The sequence below is a fragment of the Strongylocentrotus purpuratus genome, unplaced genomic scaffold (assembly GCF_000002235.5).
Source record: "Strongylocentrotus purpuratus isolate Spur 01 unplaced genomic scaffold, Spur_5.0 spur5_scaffold_18, whole genome shotgun sequence".
NCBI classification, from domain to species: domain Eukaryota; kingdom Metazoa; phylum Echinodermata; class Echinoidea; order Camarodonta; family Strongylocentrotidae; genus Strongylocentrotus; species Strongylocentrotus purpuratus.
The window spans coordinates 8,663,452-8,682,603 of record NW_022145603.1 but is presented as its reverse complement, the minus strand read 5'-3'; the positions used below and the strand labels follow the sequence as shown (position 1 = coordinate 8,682,603).

At 38.3% G+C, this 19,152-nt stretch overlaps 1 protein-coding gene across 1 annotated transcript; it reads left to right on the top strand.

Annotated features, from left to right (window-relative positions):
• The first annotated feature begins 386 nt into the window (after window positions 1–386).
• Window positions 387–18,874, top strand: LOC575726 (U1 small nuclear ribonucleoprotein 70 kDa). The gene is made up of 8 exons (XM_776110.5): window positions 387–747; window positions 3,760–3,877; window positions 6,525–6,589; window positions 7,228–7,290; window positions 8,818–8,899; window positions 14,073–14,174; window positions 15,146–15,227; window positions 18,520–18,874. Exons 1-8 carry the CDS (start codon window positions 604–606, stop codon window positions 18,755–18,757), a joined length of 894 nt encoding a protein of 297 aa, XP_781203.4. The 5' UTR covers window positions 387–603; the 3' UTR covers window positions 18,758–18,874.
• Window positions 18,875–19,152: the final 278 nt, after the last annotated feature.

The window sequence follows — 19,152 nt, the reverse complement described above, 5'->3', positions numbered from 1 at the left end:
CCCCCCCCCCACCGCCCAACGCCCCCCCCCCCCCCCCCCCGCCCCTGATACCGTGCATGAAGCCAGGATTTGTTTACTATTACAGCACTCGACCGATGGTCAACACAAATCCGAAAAATACTCTAACACTGAAGCAAACAAGAAAGGAAAAATTTAGAAACAAAAATATAATAATGACCCTGGATGAGAGACTACGTAACTTGTCCTGTAAAAAAAAATGAATATACTTCGGATACGTTTTTAGAATAATGCTCTTTCGCACCAGTGGGATTCGCATTCGGCGACAATCTCCATGCCTTTTACACTATAATGAATCGCTAGTTTCATAAAGTCGTCATTAAATTGGCACCGTTAAATTGGCCTTTTTCGGATACCAATAATCTACGTGATTCCGGCCAGGATCAACGCACGTCGCTGTGAAATAAAGAAAACCGACGCCGAAAAATCTTTATATCATATCGTCCACCATTTAAGAAATTTCTACGGAAGTTACAACTCTAGAACAGAGAAATAATTTGAAAAGTTTACGGCTCATTTCAGGGATGCTAGGAGTGAGGAGTATTGCTGTTCAATTTCTGCCATTTTAAGCATAGAAACTGAAACATGACGCAGTATTTGCCTCCGAATTTGTTGGCTCTGTTTGCTCCACGCGAGCCCATTCGCTATCTTCCTCCTCTTGACAAGCTGCCTGAGGAGAAAAGAACCGACGGTTACAGCGGAATATCAAGCTATGTACAACTCTTTGAGGTATCTATAATCAGCTTTATTAGCAGCACATTATTTGTTATAGTGTATAGACTAGCTTATATGTAAGTTATATTTCATAACTTTCTTTGGCAGAAGTGGGGAGTGAAATTGATCAATGAAGGGTTGTGAAGCCGAAGGAGTTTGAATGAAATTGATGGTGCGTGTGAACTGAATGCTGAATTTGCATGATGAGGCAAATTCATACCAAAAATATATTGACTTGAAAACATATCTGACAATCAGTCTGAACCATATCAGGAGCAAAGGTAAAAAAAAATTCTTTTTAGGTGCTATTATGCCTATAGGCCTAGTCTACAACCAAAGAAATAAAAGGTAAACTGACCAGATAAATAGAATCCCGGACAACTCGCCACAAAGACAACCCGCCCCAAGACAACCCGCCACAATACCCTGGACATCCCGCCACAATACCCTGGACAACCCGCCACAATACCCTGGACAACTCGCCACAGCCTTTTCGGACAACTCGCCACACTTTTTTCCCCTCATGATTTCTAGATCTAAAATCCCTCATCTTAGATGAAATTGTCATTTTTCATGATTTTCGTGCTTTTATAAACACAGTTATGACAGGAAACATGGAAATTGTGAGTATTTTGAGAGCTGTTCTAAAGACTAAAGATGATTTTCCTTGCGCTTGCAACAAGAATCTATTTTGGACGAACCCAAGCCAGGCGTACTACGACTACGAGTTACGACTACGATTTTTAAGTTCATGTCTCAGGAAACTTTTTAATGGTAGGAATATGCTGCTATGTATCTTTGGCGTATCTTTACATTCTAATATTACCTTCCCCCCCCCCCCCCCATCAGTACGCCAGTGCTTCCAGTATCCTACCATAAAAAAATTCTTGGACAGAAAAATGCAGCTGTTATAGACCTCTAGATCAAAAGTATATTATTGTTACAAGGGAAATCAACTTTATTCTTTTTAATGACTGTTTATAAAAGCACGAAAATCATGAAAAATGACAATTTCATTTCAATATATATTATTGTTACAATTAGGGAAATCAACTTTATTCTTTATTCTTTGTAATGACTGTGTATATAAAAGCACGAAAATCATGAAAAATGACAATTTCATTTCATTTTAGATCTAGAAATCATGATGGGAAAAAGTGTGGCGAGTTGTCCGAAAAGGCTGTGGCGAGTTGTCCAGGGTATTGTGGCGGGTTGTCCAGGGTATTGTGGCGGGATGTCCAGGGTATTGTGGCGGGTTGTCTTGGGGCGGGTTGTCTTTGTGGCGAGTTGTCTGGACCCCGATAAATATATTCAGGGCTGTCGACGTCCCTCCCGCATGCAAAGGAGCATCATCGCGGAATCCATTTTTTCGCATCGCCAATGCGCGGATCAGAAATAAGAATCACTGCGATCCTTATTTTTTTAGGACGCATCGGCCATCGCCTTTACGAAGACAAAAAAAGTAAAGTAGACTCTAGGTCTAACTACGAACGCGAACATCATTCTAGGTGTTCTTAAATTGTCAGTGAGAGAATTCTAAATTCTATTTGAGATAGAACTAGACCGAATTTTCCGTCTCTTTCGTTCGTTAGCCTCTTATTGGGGTAGGGTCGGCCGGCTCTCTCTTTAGAGACGGAAACCGTCTAGATCTATACACATTCCCTTGATAACGCCACAGCCATTTCAGGTCGTAGCGTTTTGCCCCCAAAATCCCCCAAAATGTCATTTTACCTCGTGTATATCCAAATGTAAATTAGGCCTAGGCTATAATACATCGGTTCCACTTACTAACTTGATTGAAATAATCCGTTTAATGGTCCCTTTTAAGGAAATTATGGGTCAAAATCGACATCCATGTTAAATCTTGCAAGCCGTGTTAAACTCTCGCTGCCGGAGTCATCTAAATCAATCTCATCCCTTCTAGTCTACGCCGAAGGCAAAAATGATTATGAAGGAAAAACTGTGATAACGCCATTACGAACGTGTAGATGGCGCACAGTTTTTCCTTCATAATCATTTTGCCTTCGGCGTAGACTAGAAGGGATGAGATTGATTTAGATGACTCCGGCAGCGAGAGTTTAACACGGCTTTCAAGATTTTCAACATGGATGTCGATTTTGACCCATAATTTCCTTAAAAGGGACCATTAAACGGATTATTTCAATCAAGTTAGTAAGTGGAACCGATGTATTATAGCCTAGGCCTAATTTACATTTGAATATACACGAGGTAAAATGACATTTCGGGGGATTTTGGGGGCAAAACGCTACGACCTGAAATGGCCGTGGCGTTATCAAGGGAATGTGTATAGACGGTTTCCGTCTCTAAAGAGAGAGCCGGCCGACCCTACCCCAATAAGAGGCTAACGAACGAAAGAGACGGAAAATTCGGTCTAAGATAGAACTAGACCTACATGTAAATAGATCTAGACTCTATAATAAATTAGACCAACCAACTCACCTCACTACAAGCAACCAAATTTTTCCGCAACCAAATTTTTCCAAGACTCAAGCAACAGTGCGCACCCCCTCATCCTCCTCGATTGGTTCCTAACGGGACGTTGAGGAGTATTTTAGAAGAAGAAAAAGAAGAAGACCTCAGTAGATCTCTAATGACTATTCAAATGCTTGTTTATTTCTCCATTTGACATTTTGTTTTCTCAATCCTTTGATCTGTTTAAGGCTGATTCACCGCAAGAAGGCCATTCAGATTTCTGCATGCCCGCAAAGCGCCATCTACATGTAGTGCCGAATGAATGTGTCTAGCATGATTGTAAAATGGTGTTGAATTGATGGTCTGTGTTAGAATTTAGATGGTCTGTTATACTTCTTTCTACTCATACAAAGCACTTTAAAGCAATCAAGAATTTAACCAAAACTTTGGAAATGTGATACTGGAGACTCCGGTATCACATTTTCAAATGAGAATCCATTGTGGTATGGCTTTAATTTAAAGTATGATGATTCTATTTTGCTGTACATGATAAGATTAAACCTGTATATCTTTGTTGTGTTCTTGTGCATGTAGGATCCGGCAGATACCCCTCCACCAGCCCGAGGAGAAACAAGAGAAGAGAAACGTCTTCGCAAGATGAAGGAGAAGGAGGAGATGTGCAAGCAAAAGCTCGAGAATGAAGTTGAAGAATGTAAATATATATGGGTTCAAAGAAACTTCTATTTATAACTACAGTAAACTCTGCAAGAGTCTGCATAAGGGGAAGGGAAAATTCATAACTTTCTTATTGTTAATCAGAATTTGCTCAAACTTTCACTGACCTTTTCATCTCATGTATCTGCTTCTATTAAAACCAACTTAATATCAGGGTAGACTTCCCCTCTTGAGTTGAATCCGCCGTGACTGCAAAAAATGGTTCAACTCGCACAAAATTTGATTTGGGAAGTGTAAATAATCCAAGTACCGTATTTGCCGGCGTAAAGGCCGCACCGCCGTATAGGCCGCACCCCCAACTTTGACATTTCGTAGAGGAAAAAAAAAAACTACAACAAAAAATAAACACAAAAAAAAAAAGAGAGAAAAAAAAAACGGACCAAACAAAATGATCGTAATTTTCTTGTAGAACACTCTTTTTTTTTTACAAACTATACCAAATTCATCAATATTCTTATAAATCAACAAGAAGTTAACCTCAAAAATGATCATAATTTAGCAGATCTTCATCGACTTTTAAGCTAGTACTGTATCGTAGGCAGATTTGGTATCCTACAATACCCCTTCCTCGATGTGCGGTGTAATCCGAAATAGCATTTTTCGACCTGCGCAGTTGCGTTGCGCGGCAGCTAGCTCCGTAAGTAACGGCCTGTCCCTTTGTTTACTTTTTGGCGATGCAATGGTATGGACTTAGATCTAGATCTATCGGCAGATTTTATTAGAAAAATAAGTTTTTTCGTCTTCATGTCAACTATGCAACATAAACTTGTCGGTAAGTTGTGTGGAGTTATTCTAGAATTGTCCTGTACCGTTGTCTAGTCATGCTACCGTTCCTATAGTCCCATACATGCAAATGGACGTGATGTTTTGACTGCTGAATTTTGTTGTTGTTGCGTATACGCCGCACCCCGACTTTTTGATTTTTTTCTCACCCGAAAATACTGCGGCCTTTACGCCGGAAAATACGGTATTGCATGGTTTGGTAAAAAAATAAACCTGTATTTGACTTGTTCAACGAGTTATGCCGAGTATACAAGTTTTCTTTCTAAAATTAATGATTCAATGGTTCTACAAACATTTGCTCAGCTTCAATCCCTCCGCTGTCTTTAAATGTATACTACACCAACCAAATTTTAACTTTTATAATTCATGATTTAAAAAAATCATAAAATTGGCTGAGAATGTCAACTTGAATTTTAATTTGTCACTGATTTTCAAACTTATTTTTAACATTCAAGTCTGTCACTATTACATGTTAAAAACCCCTTGTGGACTGCCCTGTTGATCATAGACCATTTGTTATACATGTACGGCATACAACCTATATTTGTATGCACATCGTTTTGAGTTTTTTTTAAAAATTCAAATAATAATAATAATAATGAACGTTACTTGTATAGCGCATATCACTAATACAAAGAAAGTCCCTATGCGCTTAGGAAAGAAGGAACTCAAGATAGAGCAAAATAAGAAATGAACAATTATGCCCGATACATAAAAATAATTAATTACAAACAATGAAACAACAATGATAAGCAATACATGTAGCATAATATTCTATCTCAGTCCTATATTGAACCTGGGTTTTTTCGCATGCCATAACAGCCCATGTTATGGTGTGTAGTAAACCCCAGGGAAAGTAAAATGAGTTTAGAGAGCTAATATTTCATCCCCTGATCAATTCTGTCCATGGGAGTTTGCTCTTTGAACCACATCCCGGTACTACATCAGAGGCATTTAATGTATGGTGCACTTACACATGGGAGTAGTTAAAAGTTCTAAAACAATGACAATTACTGAATATATCAGTCGAGTTGAAATTGTATTTCATTCATTGATATAAAAGAAAAAAAGGTTTTGCAAAAGTTCTAGAACAGATCACGAAATACTACTGGATGAATGAGGAGACAGCCTAATAATATATTTGTAAAGCGCTTGGAGACACTTGTGATAAGCGCTATATAAAAGCTAAATAATATTATTATTATTATTACAGTGTGTCCTAGGAAAAACAACAAAATAAAATAAAAAGGTGTCATATGAAAGCGCAGAAATTGAAATTTCTAGAAATGTGAATTTCTCTTTGAAATTCAGATACCGCCTGCCAAATGACTTTTGGGTTTCCTCTCTTCAATTTGATTTAATCACTCATGCATGAAATATGTATCAAATGAAAGAAGAGGATCTAAGCTTTACAAACATGTGTCGTTTATTGATTTTAATTGTGATTAAGTTGAGATAAAACATTGATAATTCTTGGTTTCTTTTTTGGGGGGACGCAATGTATAAATGGAAAGTATTTAACAGCAAACAAACAAATATGACAAATATATATGTACATGTATACAGAGTTCATGCAAAACAAAATGAAACGATAAAAAGATATGCGAAAAGCCTAATCATACATAAGGTGTATTAACAATTATAAATATTCAATATTAGTGATTTTAAACTCTTTTTGCAGAAAAGGTCATGTTTACCTTTTTTAGTAATGATGAACAGTGCATCCAAACTATGGTTGACAGTGCTCTAATTATATAATGGATGTATGACTATGAAGCATAGACATTTTTATTTCACTCTCTCTCTCTCTCTTCTCTTATCTTTCTTCTTTCTTGATACAGGGGATGCCCATAGTAACGCAAGTGCGACATCCAATGCCTTCAAGACACTCTTTATAGCCCGTGTGGTAAGTGGAAATAAGTGTTTTTTTTATCAAGGCCTTTTCCAGTTACACAAAGCTGGGGAAGTAATTGACACATTTACATTCTTCATTAGATACCATCGTCCTTTCACACTCTTCAGTTCACACTCAGATGTGACAAGTTAAGAAGATTTGAACAAATCTTGATTATCCGACAACCGTACAACACCGCCCATCATACACACTTTACATTCTTCTCTCTCTCTCTCTCTCTCTCTCTCTCTGTCTCTCTCTCTCCATCTCTTTCCTCTCTCTCTCTCTCCTTCCTCTCTCTCTCTCCATCTCTTTCCTCTCTCTCTCTCTCTCTCTCTCTCTGTCTCTCTCTCCATCTCTTTCCTCTCTCCATCTCTTTCCTTTCTCTCTCTCTCTGTCTCTCTCTCTCCATCTCTTTCCTCTCTCTCTCCATCTCTTTCCTCTCTCTCTCTCTCTCTGTCTGTCTCTCTCTCTCCATCTCTTTCCTCTCTCTCTCTCTCCATCTCTTTTCTTTCTCTCTCTCTCTCTCTCTCTCTCTCTCTCTCTTTTCTTAAAGATGCAGTTGTTCCTGCATGGCATGTAATACAGTAAAAGGTATTGTGTAGTATACATTGTATTTAATTTGACTCATTCCTTTCTTTTTTCTGCAGAACTACGATACCACAGAGTCTAAGCTGAGAAGAGAGTTTGAATCCTATGGTCCTATCAAAATGGTAAGGAAGCAAGTCCATTTCCTTTATCCTTCTTATCAAGTTCTTTTTCAAATTGTTCATCTACATGTACCTACATATTACCCATTTCCTATGATCTTAAAGCCCCACTGTCCTACTTGTAGCTACTTGCTCCCTCTATATAGAAAACTTCCCCGATCGGTGCCTGTTTGTCCCCCATGATCCTCTATTTCTTATGTTATTTGAGAGCTGAGTTGATGAGATAGCCACCTGTCAGTGACCTCGCTGTGTGGTCTAATCCCTCCTAGCCACACAAGTGTTGATAAGCTTTAAAGGGATTGGGTAAGTTTGTCTCAGATTATGAAACAAAATCCTGGATTTAGCTCATGCTGCAATGATAATTATAAACCTTTAGGTTAGTCAGGAACCCCATGACTTTTACAAGCCGATCGCCTGTCTGATTATCAAGATATTTATGATTGGAAATCGAAATCAAATTTTGCGTTTTCCTGACGGTTTTCATAACACTCCAGTCTGTTGGGGAAAACAAGTATAGTAAAACCGGTCACTCAATGATTTTTTACTTTTTTTGAGGCACTTCTTGATCATTTTGAAGCACATTTTTGGGGGGCTTCCATATCACAGACACTGATAAACATGTAGGGCAGTGCATCTCAGATTTAACATTGTTAAACGATGCTTTTAAAACCAGAAACTTTTGTAGATTGTAAATGACAAGGGTTTTCAAGGCACAAAACTTGTGCAAATCAAAGTTCTCTCTATCGTGACCTGATGGTATGTAATACGTCGTTCCATTTGTAATATCATTCATTAGATGGGAAAACAATTGAATTTAAATTATTCAGTGACAGATAAGAATAATAATATATATGATTAATGAGATTTGTAAGGTGCCAAATCTACTTCAAATCAAATGCTCGAGGCACACATGTGCAAAAAATGAAATCACATAAAGCATCTGCATTATAAGACAAAAGAACAGAAACGAAAGATGTCACTGCAATTCTTTTATCTTGCCTACCACACATCAGTGTATAGAACAGATGTACCCATTACCTCATTAACTATTGTATGGTATGGTATTTATTGAATCATGCATCGCAGTTACATATACTGAATTGCACATGGATATATATACATTGCATTTGAAAAACAAGTGTACAATTTAAAACAGTATCATTTACATAATTATAAGTACAGGTACTGTGTATGTCACATGTTTATCCTAAATTTTGTACCAAATGTAAAACAAAAGCGAAACTATGAACAAGAAGTAAAAGGGAAATATGTACCTCAACAAAATATGAATTCAAAGTGAGGAAGAGAGAAGGAAAAGATGTAGAGTAAGGAGTAGAGAGAGAGGGAAGGAAAGTGACAAAAATTGGAAGAGAGAGGATAAGAGACCGAGAGATATAGTGAAGAAAGAGAAAGAGCGGGAGATAAAAAAAATGGAGAAAGAGAGAGAGAGGGGAATGAGAGAGAGAGAGAGAGAGTTGCTATCTCACTCATAACCATGACATATTTGCATACATCTCTCCCAACTCACAGATCAGCATTGCCCATGACATCAACACAGGGAAGCCTAAAGGATATGCTTTCATCGAGTATGCCCATGAGAGAGATATGCATTGTAAGTATACAATAATCCTAATGACCCTTTTTGCATGTGGGACATACTCCTTTCTGTCACTCACATTCCCGGAATATTATCTTTTCTTATTCCCCCTCCAACTCTTCTACAGATAATTGTGAATATGTGCTAGTGTACGAGTACAGGTTTACAAGTCGAAAGGAACTTGTAAGTTAGTCATATGTACTGCAGTAAGACTGATTGATGTGTAGTTCTGGCTTCCTGGTGTAAATATTAGTTGGAGAAAAGCCACAAAAAAGCTTGATTCGCCCCCTTTTCAATCAAATTTTGTGTTTTGAAGGAAACGTGAGACTGCTTATGAAACATCAGACAGAAATCAAAAGTACCTCCTGCTGCAAACAAGAGTTGACTTATCTTTGTGCACCAAAAGAAATGTATCCTTCCTCCAAATTTCTCAGGAATTTGTAAGAAAATAAAATCTTTAATAATCAATTGTTGTAATACAATGAAATCTGTGTTGTGTAGTGTACAGAATAAATCATGAGCATATATATGTATTATCTATCAATATTGGTAAGTGTGTCATCTAGACCATGTGTTCTTTTATTCATTCATTCTTGTAATATGACTGCTGAGATGGGTTCAACAATGTTGGTAAGAGGTGATGACATATGAGAATGTATTATTACATAGAGTGTTTGGTGAGTATGGTATCTTCAAATGTGTGATATGAATTGAATAGTTGTAACCATTGCCAGTTGAGGAAAAAAAATATAAGATTAGGCCTTGTGTTATTAATGTATTCTTCCATATTGTGAAGGGATAACAAAGGTTGGTAAGATCAAAATGTTTTAGAAAGCTAGGTTTTCGTAAGATGTTGCTTAAATAATTTTGTTATACTGTAACTATATACATCTCTTATTTCCCTATATTTTTCTTTTTCACTTTTTGTTAGGTATGGGTACCTTATCGTGCATGTTATAAAGTTCCTGAAGAATTTCAAATATTGTTACAAGTTAGATGTCCACTAACATTGATTCCTTTGACTAAGTAAGAAGGTTAATATGTTATTTTGTTCTCTGTATGAATTAACATATTTTGACTATGATAAATGACATGCATAGATCAGACTAGCTCTATCAATCTTTCTCTTTTTATCACTCCCAACACAGCCACGCAATTTGAACGTGTGCGCTGCTTGCTCATTGGCTAACGCTCAGCCATGCTTCATTATGATTGGCTAGTGGCTAAAGATACATGTCAACCATTAGGTTTGTATGTTGGTAAGACTGTAAATCCCTCTTGTGGTGAGAAAGAGAGAGTGATCGCAATCGACCAATCAAATCCCTCAAAGTTAAATGCAGTACAAATTAGCAAAAGTCTATTTTGGCAGCCAATATAAACTAAAAGGTAAACCATCCTTACATGTATTTCTACATGGAATTTCAAACTCCCTTATTTTTTTCTGTTAGCAAAATGTTAGAAATAAAATAGTTCCCAATATGTTTATAGTGAAAGCCGATTCTACCCGACATATGATAGACACATTTGTCTACTGCTTCATACTACATTTCTAACTGCTTTACATGCAATTATTATTATCCCTTGCAAATTGCGAATATCGATTTTGGTTTTGGACTTAAATGCTTTACCGTTTTGGGTGAAAGAATTAAAAAAAACGGGTGGGATACATGAAATCTTAATGAAGTCAATATCATAATCCTTTAACTCCTTCGACCTTCAGAAAATCTGTCCATTTCTGAGAAATGTGAGATTTATGTTGATGATGCTAGGTGTCATACATCTGTGATGCTAAAGGTGATATGTGAACAGAGATGGAATGATGAAGGTTAATTAAAGGTGAGAATTGATAGGTGTACTGCTTAGTGATGTGAAAGTGTTGACTTTGTGTATGCATGATAGGTAGAAATTTCACAGAAATAGAGGTAATTTTGGAGATGTTCAACCGTTTGAATTGCTTGCAGATGATATAAGGGGGACCATTCTTTTTAATTCAAAGAGCAAGAAATGTCACAAAAGAGAAGGAGCCTGCAACCCGAATAATAGAAGGCAAAGTCCCCCCCCCCCCCAAAAAAAAAAAAAACAAACAAACAAACAAACAAACACAATATTTTCTGTGTTATATTTAGAGCATATTTTGTACAAAAAGGGTCATATTTGGGGGGGGGGGAATGGTCTTGAAAGTCCACAAATATAGGGTCATTTGTTTTACTCCAGTAATTTGTCCCCCTTTGAATGTGAAGTGACACCACCAGATTGATGTGTAAGAAAGTCTTAGCTGCCAAGTGCCATCCATTCCCATTTATGTTTTATGCAGACCAATTCCCAGTTTTAATTTGAAAGATTTATAGGATTGGATGTGTGTTAGGAATAATGTTTCTACTGAGAAAAGTATACCCAAAAGTTGTTGCGTTGTATTGGTAGAGAATGTGTTGAGAATATAACAAAGTTGAAAATGATCTGGTGATTGGATAGAAAGAGTGATAAAGTTCAAAGGTCATGGAGATGACCAGGTTGTCTAGGTTACAAGGTCATTCATTGTCAGCCGCAGTATTCCTGGAAGAGCATTTTCTGCAGACGTCATTCTCCAAAGTCTAGATATCATTGAGTTAATCTACGTGGTACAGGTATCAGCATTACAGATTTGTTTGTCTCTCTTGGTGATGTAAGAGAATTGAAGTGTGTGTGTGTCTGATCATCAATAGCTTGGGAGCATGCTTGGAAATGTCTGTTTGTCCGTCCATCTGTTTATTGTCGTCAAGGTTTGCTGAAGGGGGTGATGTAAACCGATGTTCCAGAGAATCCTCATGAGCAACAGGAAAAGAATCTTCAAAAGACTTCAATAGCAACAGGAAAATAGGAGTAGTGAATGTATTTATTCATTTCTATCATGTATAGATAACGTGTTGTAGTAATTGTGTATAATTTGTTGGGAGAAATGTATTTGTACAGTAACTATTAGGAACATTTCGCATTGAGTTTCTGTCTATGAATCATATTCTTTTTTTTTGGGGGGGGGGGGGTCTTTTTGTAGACACCTTTCATGAAAAGGAATTCATATTTTAATATGGCTTACATGCTTGTATTTTGGGGTTACAGACTCACAGGACATTGTCCCAAAGTTGGATGTGTAATATCTCATAGGAATTTGTGCTACACAATTATAAAATCACATCAAATTAGAATTTGATTTCTTGACCAATATTGATCTTTCTTTCAGCTTTCTTCATTCTAATTCTTTGTGTGTATAAGAATCTGAATGATATGAAGAATTTGAGTATGTCAAGTTTTCCACCCTTTTATCAAATTATCAAAGCATTGACTTTAAAATTTGAAACTTGAAATTTGTCTTAATTTCATGAAATGAAATATGCTGAAATTGAAATCCTGTTTCCCTTTGTTAATGTCAAATACACTGTATAGTGTTGACTCCCCCCCCCCTTTTTTTTTGTTGGTTGTGTTGAATAAATGAAGAAAGATTAATGGTTCTGTGCAAAAAGTAAGTACCAGTAATCCACACTTAAGATAAACATGGGCATTGGTAAGTCATGTGTCCACATACAATCAAGAACAAATGCACTGTGTTTGTCTCTTCAAAAGTGCAATGACCTTGTACATTCGGTAGGCCAATTCCCCCTAAGCAAAGTGCATTGGTAAGTCATGTGTCCACATACAAACAAGAATAAATGCACTGTAATTGTTTCTTTAAAAGTGCAATGACCTCGTACATTCGGTAGGCCAATTCATTCCCCTTATTAAAGCAAAGTGCATTGGTAAGTCATCAGGGATGCAATAATAATAATGCACAAGTAAGTGTGTTCCTGTATGACAGCTCAATACTACTCCATACGTACGTAGACAGCTAGCCATCTCAATCATCTGCTAAGATCAGATAAGTATAAAAGTAAAGAGATTGGTAAGTTGTTCATTCACAGGATGATGTACAATCAATGCATAATTTGTGATGCAATTCTAGTTGATTCAGAAAAAAAGAAAACATATAAAAAAAAAGTTGATTTTAAATAAACCCAAGTTAATTCTGAAGTAAGAAAGGAAAAAGATAAGTAGAAGGAAATCTCTCATGAAGTGGAGTGAACACAATGAGACATTAATTTGTTCTTTTGTGAATGATTCCTTTTTTATCTGCACAATAAGGGGGCTTCCTTTCATTTTGCTAGAAGAAAGGAATGAGGAGTTATAAGCCTGTATGGCACGTTTACTTAGTAGCATTTAAAGCACCCTATAACTTCCAATCATTCCTCCTATGGGAGATTCCTGTCTTTTCGGTAAAAGGTTTGTGGGTGAGATACCCAGAAGACTACCGGTAATGATAATTAGCAAAAACAATTTGGAAGCACCAAATCTAAAAGAGATATTTTGGAGAGTTTTTGTGGACATGTGTTTTTCTGATCTTAAATTTGTTAAAAATTAAGTTTCTTTGTGACCCTGACTACTGGTCTCTATAATAACTAGTTATATAATAGGGTAAGCTCTATCATTGATACTTGGTCAAAGTAAAGATCAACTTGCGCTTCATTGTTTTGCCAAGTTGGAGGACAATTTAATAATCCTTCACAGAAATTTCTATAAAGTTCTAATCCTCCTTTTGTCCTCTTGCACAACATTTGCGAGCCAGAGTGCTTGAATAAACTTAACACTTTTTCCCCTCTAAGACTGGACATTCTTCTCTTTTTTAACTGGGTTAGGAACATCCAACCGATGAGTCATATATCGTTTCAAAGCTGCGAGACTCCACCTTTAAAATCACACCTAAACTATGGTGACTGTTTGTTTGTTTTGTGGTACCTGGTCACATATTGTACATGACATCTGGAATTCCAACATGTCTCGGTCCCATGTTCAGATTGACCGATAAACTGCATGGATGGACAAGTACAGTAGGATGTAGAAGCCGTAAAAGAAATTTGAAATCATCATGCAAAATGACACAAGTTTTGTAGAACAAACCAAGGGTTAATGTTCAGTGTTTGTTCTCATTTCAGTTCATATTTGGACCAAATTGGGAAACATGTAATTTGTTGCTGGAAGCCCCCTTTGTGTGCCTGCCAAAATATTTCAAAACCGAGAGTAAATGATCAAACAATGTTTTTCCTTTGCAGCCAGGTAAGTATGGCTTTGATAGCTGTATCATAGAGCAGAAATTATTGATATTTTTTATTGTCTTTGACAGCTGCCTATAAGTACGCTGATGGTAAGAAGATTGACAGCCGTAGGGTTCTGGTAGATGTGGAGAGGGCTAGGACTGTCAAGGGATGGACACCAAGAAGGCTAGGTGAGTAAGCACTTTAAACATACTATGTCCCTTTTGCAGCCAACATCAAATTCTATAGAACTTTATTGGAATTATGAACATGTCATGTATGTCCTATCTGTGAAATTTAAACGTTAGCAGTGTCCTAGTATTCAAATTATGCAAGGAAACTTGTTTACCTTCTAGACTTTACTGTTAAACCCTATTGAGTGACTGACTGACATCTTTTTTCCAAATAAAATCCATTTTCAAGCCCTTTTGTTGGAGGGAAGTTGTAAATCAGTATTGTCTTTCAATTGTTGTTGAAATTTAACTGTTTCATTTTTTTTGGCCTACAAGTGGGACATAGTACCTGTAACCCATTCGTTATGATCTTGTATTTGCTTTTTTTTTTAGATTCCTCCACATTAACTTTTTATTCACATTTTATAGTTCTGTCAGAACAATAATCAGCAGTGTGATTTTGAAGAGGAAACACCAATGAATTTGCTGTATGGAGATATTTTCCCCACAGAGTAGATGATTACTTTTTCATTTTGGATACAATTGTATGTTTTACTGAGCCCGAAACTAGAAATTTTAGGGTCCGTAATACACTATGATACACATGATGCCAATGAAGAAAATTGTTAGTTTTGGAGGCATCTGTATTGGGAGTTTAGATGCCCATGCGTCCTTCGTGCCACACTGTTGAGCCCTGTTTGGTTTGAAGAATTTCACATTACAAGGTCAATATGAGTACAGTAAAACCTGTTTATAGCGACCGCCCAAGGGAAACAAAAAAAGTGGTCTTTGTAGACAGGTTCCTTTAGTACATCTTTCAATGAGAAACCACTTTCAAGGGAAACAAAAAAATGTGGTCTCTATACTGTAGACAGGTGGTCACTAAAGCGGGTTCGAGTGTATTATCAATCTGAAGAGGGAAATGGATTATTCTAGCCATTTAGATGCAAGTATTTTGCTAACCAAGTATGCTTGACTGCTTTGCTTAGGTGGTGGTTTGGGAGGGACGCGTAGAGGAGGACCAGACGTGAACTCCAGGCATTCAGGCAGAGATGATCCATCTGGAAACAGGTAAGATACAATACAGTCTCAGAGTTACAGCTTTGTGGTTCTTGATGGTCTGTCAACAATAATTCAGACCTGGGGGTGTTTCTCAAAGCTTTTTTTTTCAATGACAAATGACAGAAATCAGTGACAAATCTGCTGATCACCAATCAGAAGCAAGAATATCAGGAGCTTATAACAAAAACTGTCATTTGTCATCGATAACAAGTTTTGTGACACCCCCCCCCCCTGGTAAATTGCACCTTGCAATGAAGCGCTAATTCCCATGTGTCAGGATTCTGAAAAGCAAAGTTCACCCTGGTATACAATTAAATTGATTTTAATAAAAGCAGAAAAATGAGGAAAACAAATAAGTGAAAACTTGACCAATATCAAATTAGAAATAGGAAAGTTATGATCTGTTAAAGTTGTCATCAGTGAATTACAAATTGGCAACACTGTGACTTATCTTTCAATATCCTCTTCAATTTGCTCTGTACAGAAAATTTCATAAACTTTTATTTTCTTAGTTATTGATGACTAAATAGATTTGCCTCATACATATTTGTATAAATAATGTTATTTAGGATAATTGTATGATTGAAAATTTCCCAAGGGACTTAAAACAAATATTTTCTTACAGGCCAAACGATTGGGGACCTCGGTAGATGCGTCACAGAGTTGCCAATTTGTGTTTGATTAATCGCACTTTTAGAATATTATATTTTAATCTTTATTTTGTATTCTAAATGTTTTTTCTCAGACTTTCGCTGACCTGATTCTCTCAAAAAAGTTATAACTTTGATTTTACTTTGCACAAGATAATGCCAGTTATTTATTACACTGGTGCTACAGGTTTGTTTTGTATGAATTGGATGTATTTGATACAATACCAGGGCTCAAATTAATTTTTTGTCCACGGGGGCTCTTCCCCCGAAAAAAAGAGCCCCCGTGAGCCTTCTCACGAGGGCTCTTTTATTACTGACGGGGGCTCTTTTTTATACAAATATCCATCGAATTGGTACCTTTGATACTCCTCAATTATTTGCTATTTCATCATTATCATTTCAATCAGCATTTTCCCTCTTACAAATTTACAAGCTACATAGCTGTTACTGGCCTGTGTATATAATATATACGCATACAACACTGATCTTTATGATGTCTTTAACGTGACATATCTTCTTCTCCCCTTGCAAACGAAAAAGAAAACATGGTCATTAAAAGGGATTAAGCGACACATAATGATTGTGATTCAAATTGATGCGAATATTTGTTTGAATAAGCACTATTATTCACCCTAATCATTTTTGTAAAAACAACTTTTACAAATCTCAGCCATGCTTACTGAGTTGAGACGTTCCATTCAATTTAAAATACCCATTACATAATACACTTCTCCTAATCTCAAAGTGATCTTACAGCACAGTGGCAGAATTGCATGGCTGAGATTTGTAAAAGTCGTTTTTACAAAGAAGATTCTGGTGAAAAGCATTGCATATTCAAAAAAATCCTTGCATCAATTTGAATCACAATGATTATTTGTCGCATGGTCCTTTTAACCTTGTTTTCTGTTTTGTTTGCATAGGGAGAAGAAGCTATGTCTCGTTAAGAAATCATAAAGATCAGTTGTATTATGCGTATATACATATGATACCAGAACAAATGTTGATTATCAGAATGTCATTTTGGAATACCTCTATACAAATTCAACATTGTCTTTAGCCCGTATTAGTATTAGTATGATCCAATATAAAGCTATTATTCTTTATTTAATTCAGTATAATGCTTTTCCTCAAAAATAGTTTTGCTATTTTTTTAGGATTGAGACGCTAAGAAATGGTTTAAATGTACATTACACGAACCCTGAACCATTGCAAAATGATGGTGGTTCTCTCTCTCTCTTTATTTTAATCATGCATTATCAACTACATATAAAGCGGCAACCAAAAACTTAGGGTTATCTGAGATAGGTGAAAGTAAGAGTTAAAAAGAAAGTCATGCTAAAACGGCGCTTCACTTCCCCCCCGCCCCCTGAAAAAATAAAATAGATTAGTAGTCGTCCTCTCCAGAATCCCCCTCTCCCTCCCCCCCCCCCCCCCCCCCCCGCTTAAATATCACATTTTCACTTGGCAGCCCAAGGGGGCCGGGGGGTGGGGGTGGGAGGAGGGGTTTAAACCCCCTACCCCCCCCCCCCCCCCCCCCCCCCCGCCGTAGATCTGCCCATGTTATCATTCCACGCAGGGGTTGCGATCCCGGGGGGGGGGGGGGGGGGGGGGACGGGGGGGACACGTCCCCCCCCCCTCAATAACATCCTCGTAAAAAAAAAAATTCGCATTTCGTCCCCCCCCCCCCCCCCCCCCCCCGGTCATAAACAGAAATCGCCGCCCCTGATTCCACGACATTTTGGTCTTCCTCTTCTCCTCAAAAGGGACTTTTAGATTTGCGTGTTACGTCCTTTTAAGGCACTGGCAATCACATGTGACGTCCTTTTAAGCACTGGCAGTGCCTTAAAAGGAGGTCACACGTTGCAGTCCACGTTCTCATCGTGCAAATCTAAAAGTCCCTAATATTGATTTACTGGTCGAGGTTCATTATTTGCTGACAACGAAAAACTTCTCCAGGCCATGACCATGTTTCTGCCCTTGCCCGATCGCCTCCAGCTCCAGCAGACATGGCGCGGCAGCGTGCACACGCACCGCTACTAACGGCGCAGTAGGCCTATAACCACCGCTGACGGCGGCACTGCACTGCGAGCTGAATCGGTAATAATAGGCCTACTCATAAAACGAGAAATCTTGCACGCTAATCTTAGTTCCATTTCATTGGTTTAAGGTTTGAAAATTGAAACTCAATATTGTGTTAAAGTTATAACAGAAAAGATTATCTTTATTTTATAATTCCACCGGGGCGATTTTTAATTTTGCAATCGCCCCCGTGAGCAACCTGACGGGGGCGATTTTGTAGCTCACGGGGGCGAATCGCCCACCGTCCCCGTGTATTTTGAGCGTTGTACAATACCATCATTCAATATTTTCTTCATGTCTTTACACTGGTTGCTTTGTTCCTTTTTTGCACAAAACAATAGTCACCGAATGGTGGAAGCGTTGCGCTTTGCAACACGATGGCTCTGCAATTTATCATTTCGCATCGTGTTAGCTCTATGACAAGCCATTTAACACTGATATAGATTTTGCACTGGATGCCTTTGGTATCTCTTAACATGAAAACAATGTGGCACAGGCAGATTATTTGCATAGCATATGAGTTACTAGATGACAGCAGTTTTTTCATGTTAATCTTTTCTTGTTTCATTCAGGGAAAGAGAACGTGAACGGGAACGGGAGGACGAAGAAAGTGATCGCCGTGAAAGAGACGAACCAGAACGTGACCGTGAAGAGATAGAGATCGCGAGAGGAGACGTGACAGAGGGGATCGCGGCGATCGTGGGGATCGAGGTGATCGTGGTGACCGAGGTGATCGTGGGGAACGAGGGAACGACGAGACAGAGGAGAAAGAGGAGAAAGAGGAGACCGCGAGCGCAGGAGGAGAGGTGAAAATGAAGAGCGAGAGAAGGATCCTGAACGGGATCGCGACAGGGACCGCGAGCGTGACCGTGGTGGACGACGTGACAGAGACCGCAGTGAGCGGGGCGAGCGGGATCGTGATCGCGGCAGGCGAGAGCCGCGAGACAGGGATCGAGAAAGGGGGGAGCGGGATAATAAGGATAGGGACAGGGATCGCGACCGAGGAGAAAGAAGACGGGACCGGGACCGAGACCGAGACCGATCCCAGGAGGAGGGAAGCAGGGATGAAGGGAGCAGGGACAGGGAAGAGGGAAGCAGGGACAGGGATGAGGGGCGAGATGAAAACAGGAAGGGGCAGTTTGAGGGTGAAGGTATGAGGAAGGGTGAGTATGGGGATGAGAGGGGGGAGCAAGAAGGGGAGGGTA

What these genes read in the sequence shown, in the direction of transcription:
- LOC575726 (XM_776110.5), top strand. Translation starts at nt 604, where the DNA reads ATGACGCAGTATTTGCCTCCGAATTTGTTGGCTCTGTTTGCTCCACGC. An exon ending in CCTATGGTCCTATCAAAATG is followed by an intron (nt 7,291 to 8,817) that starts GTAAGGAAGCAA and finishes CCCAACTCACAG; the next exon opens with ATCAGCATTGCCCATGACAT. An exon ending in GATGATCCATCTGGAAACAG is followed by an intron (nt 15,228 to 18,519) that starts GTAAGATACAAT and finishes TGTTTCATTCAG; the next exon opens with GGAAAGAGAACGTGAACGGG.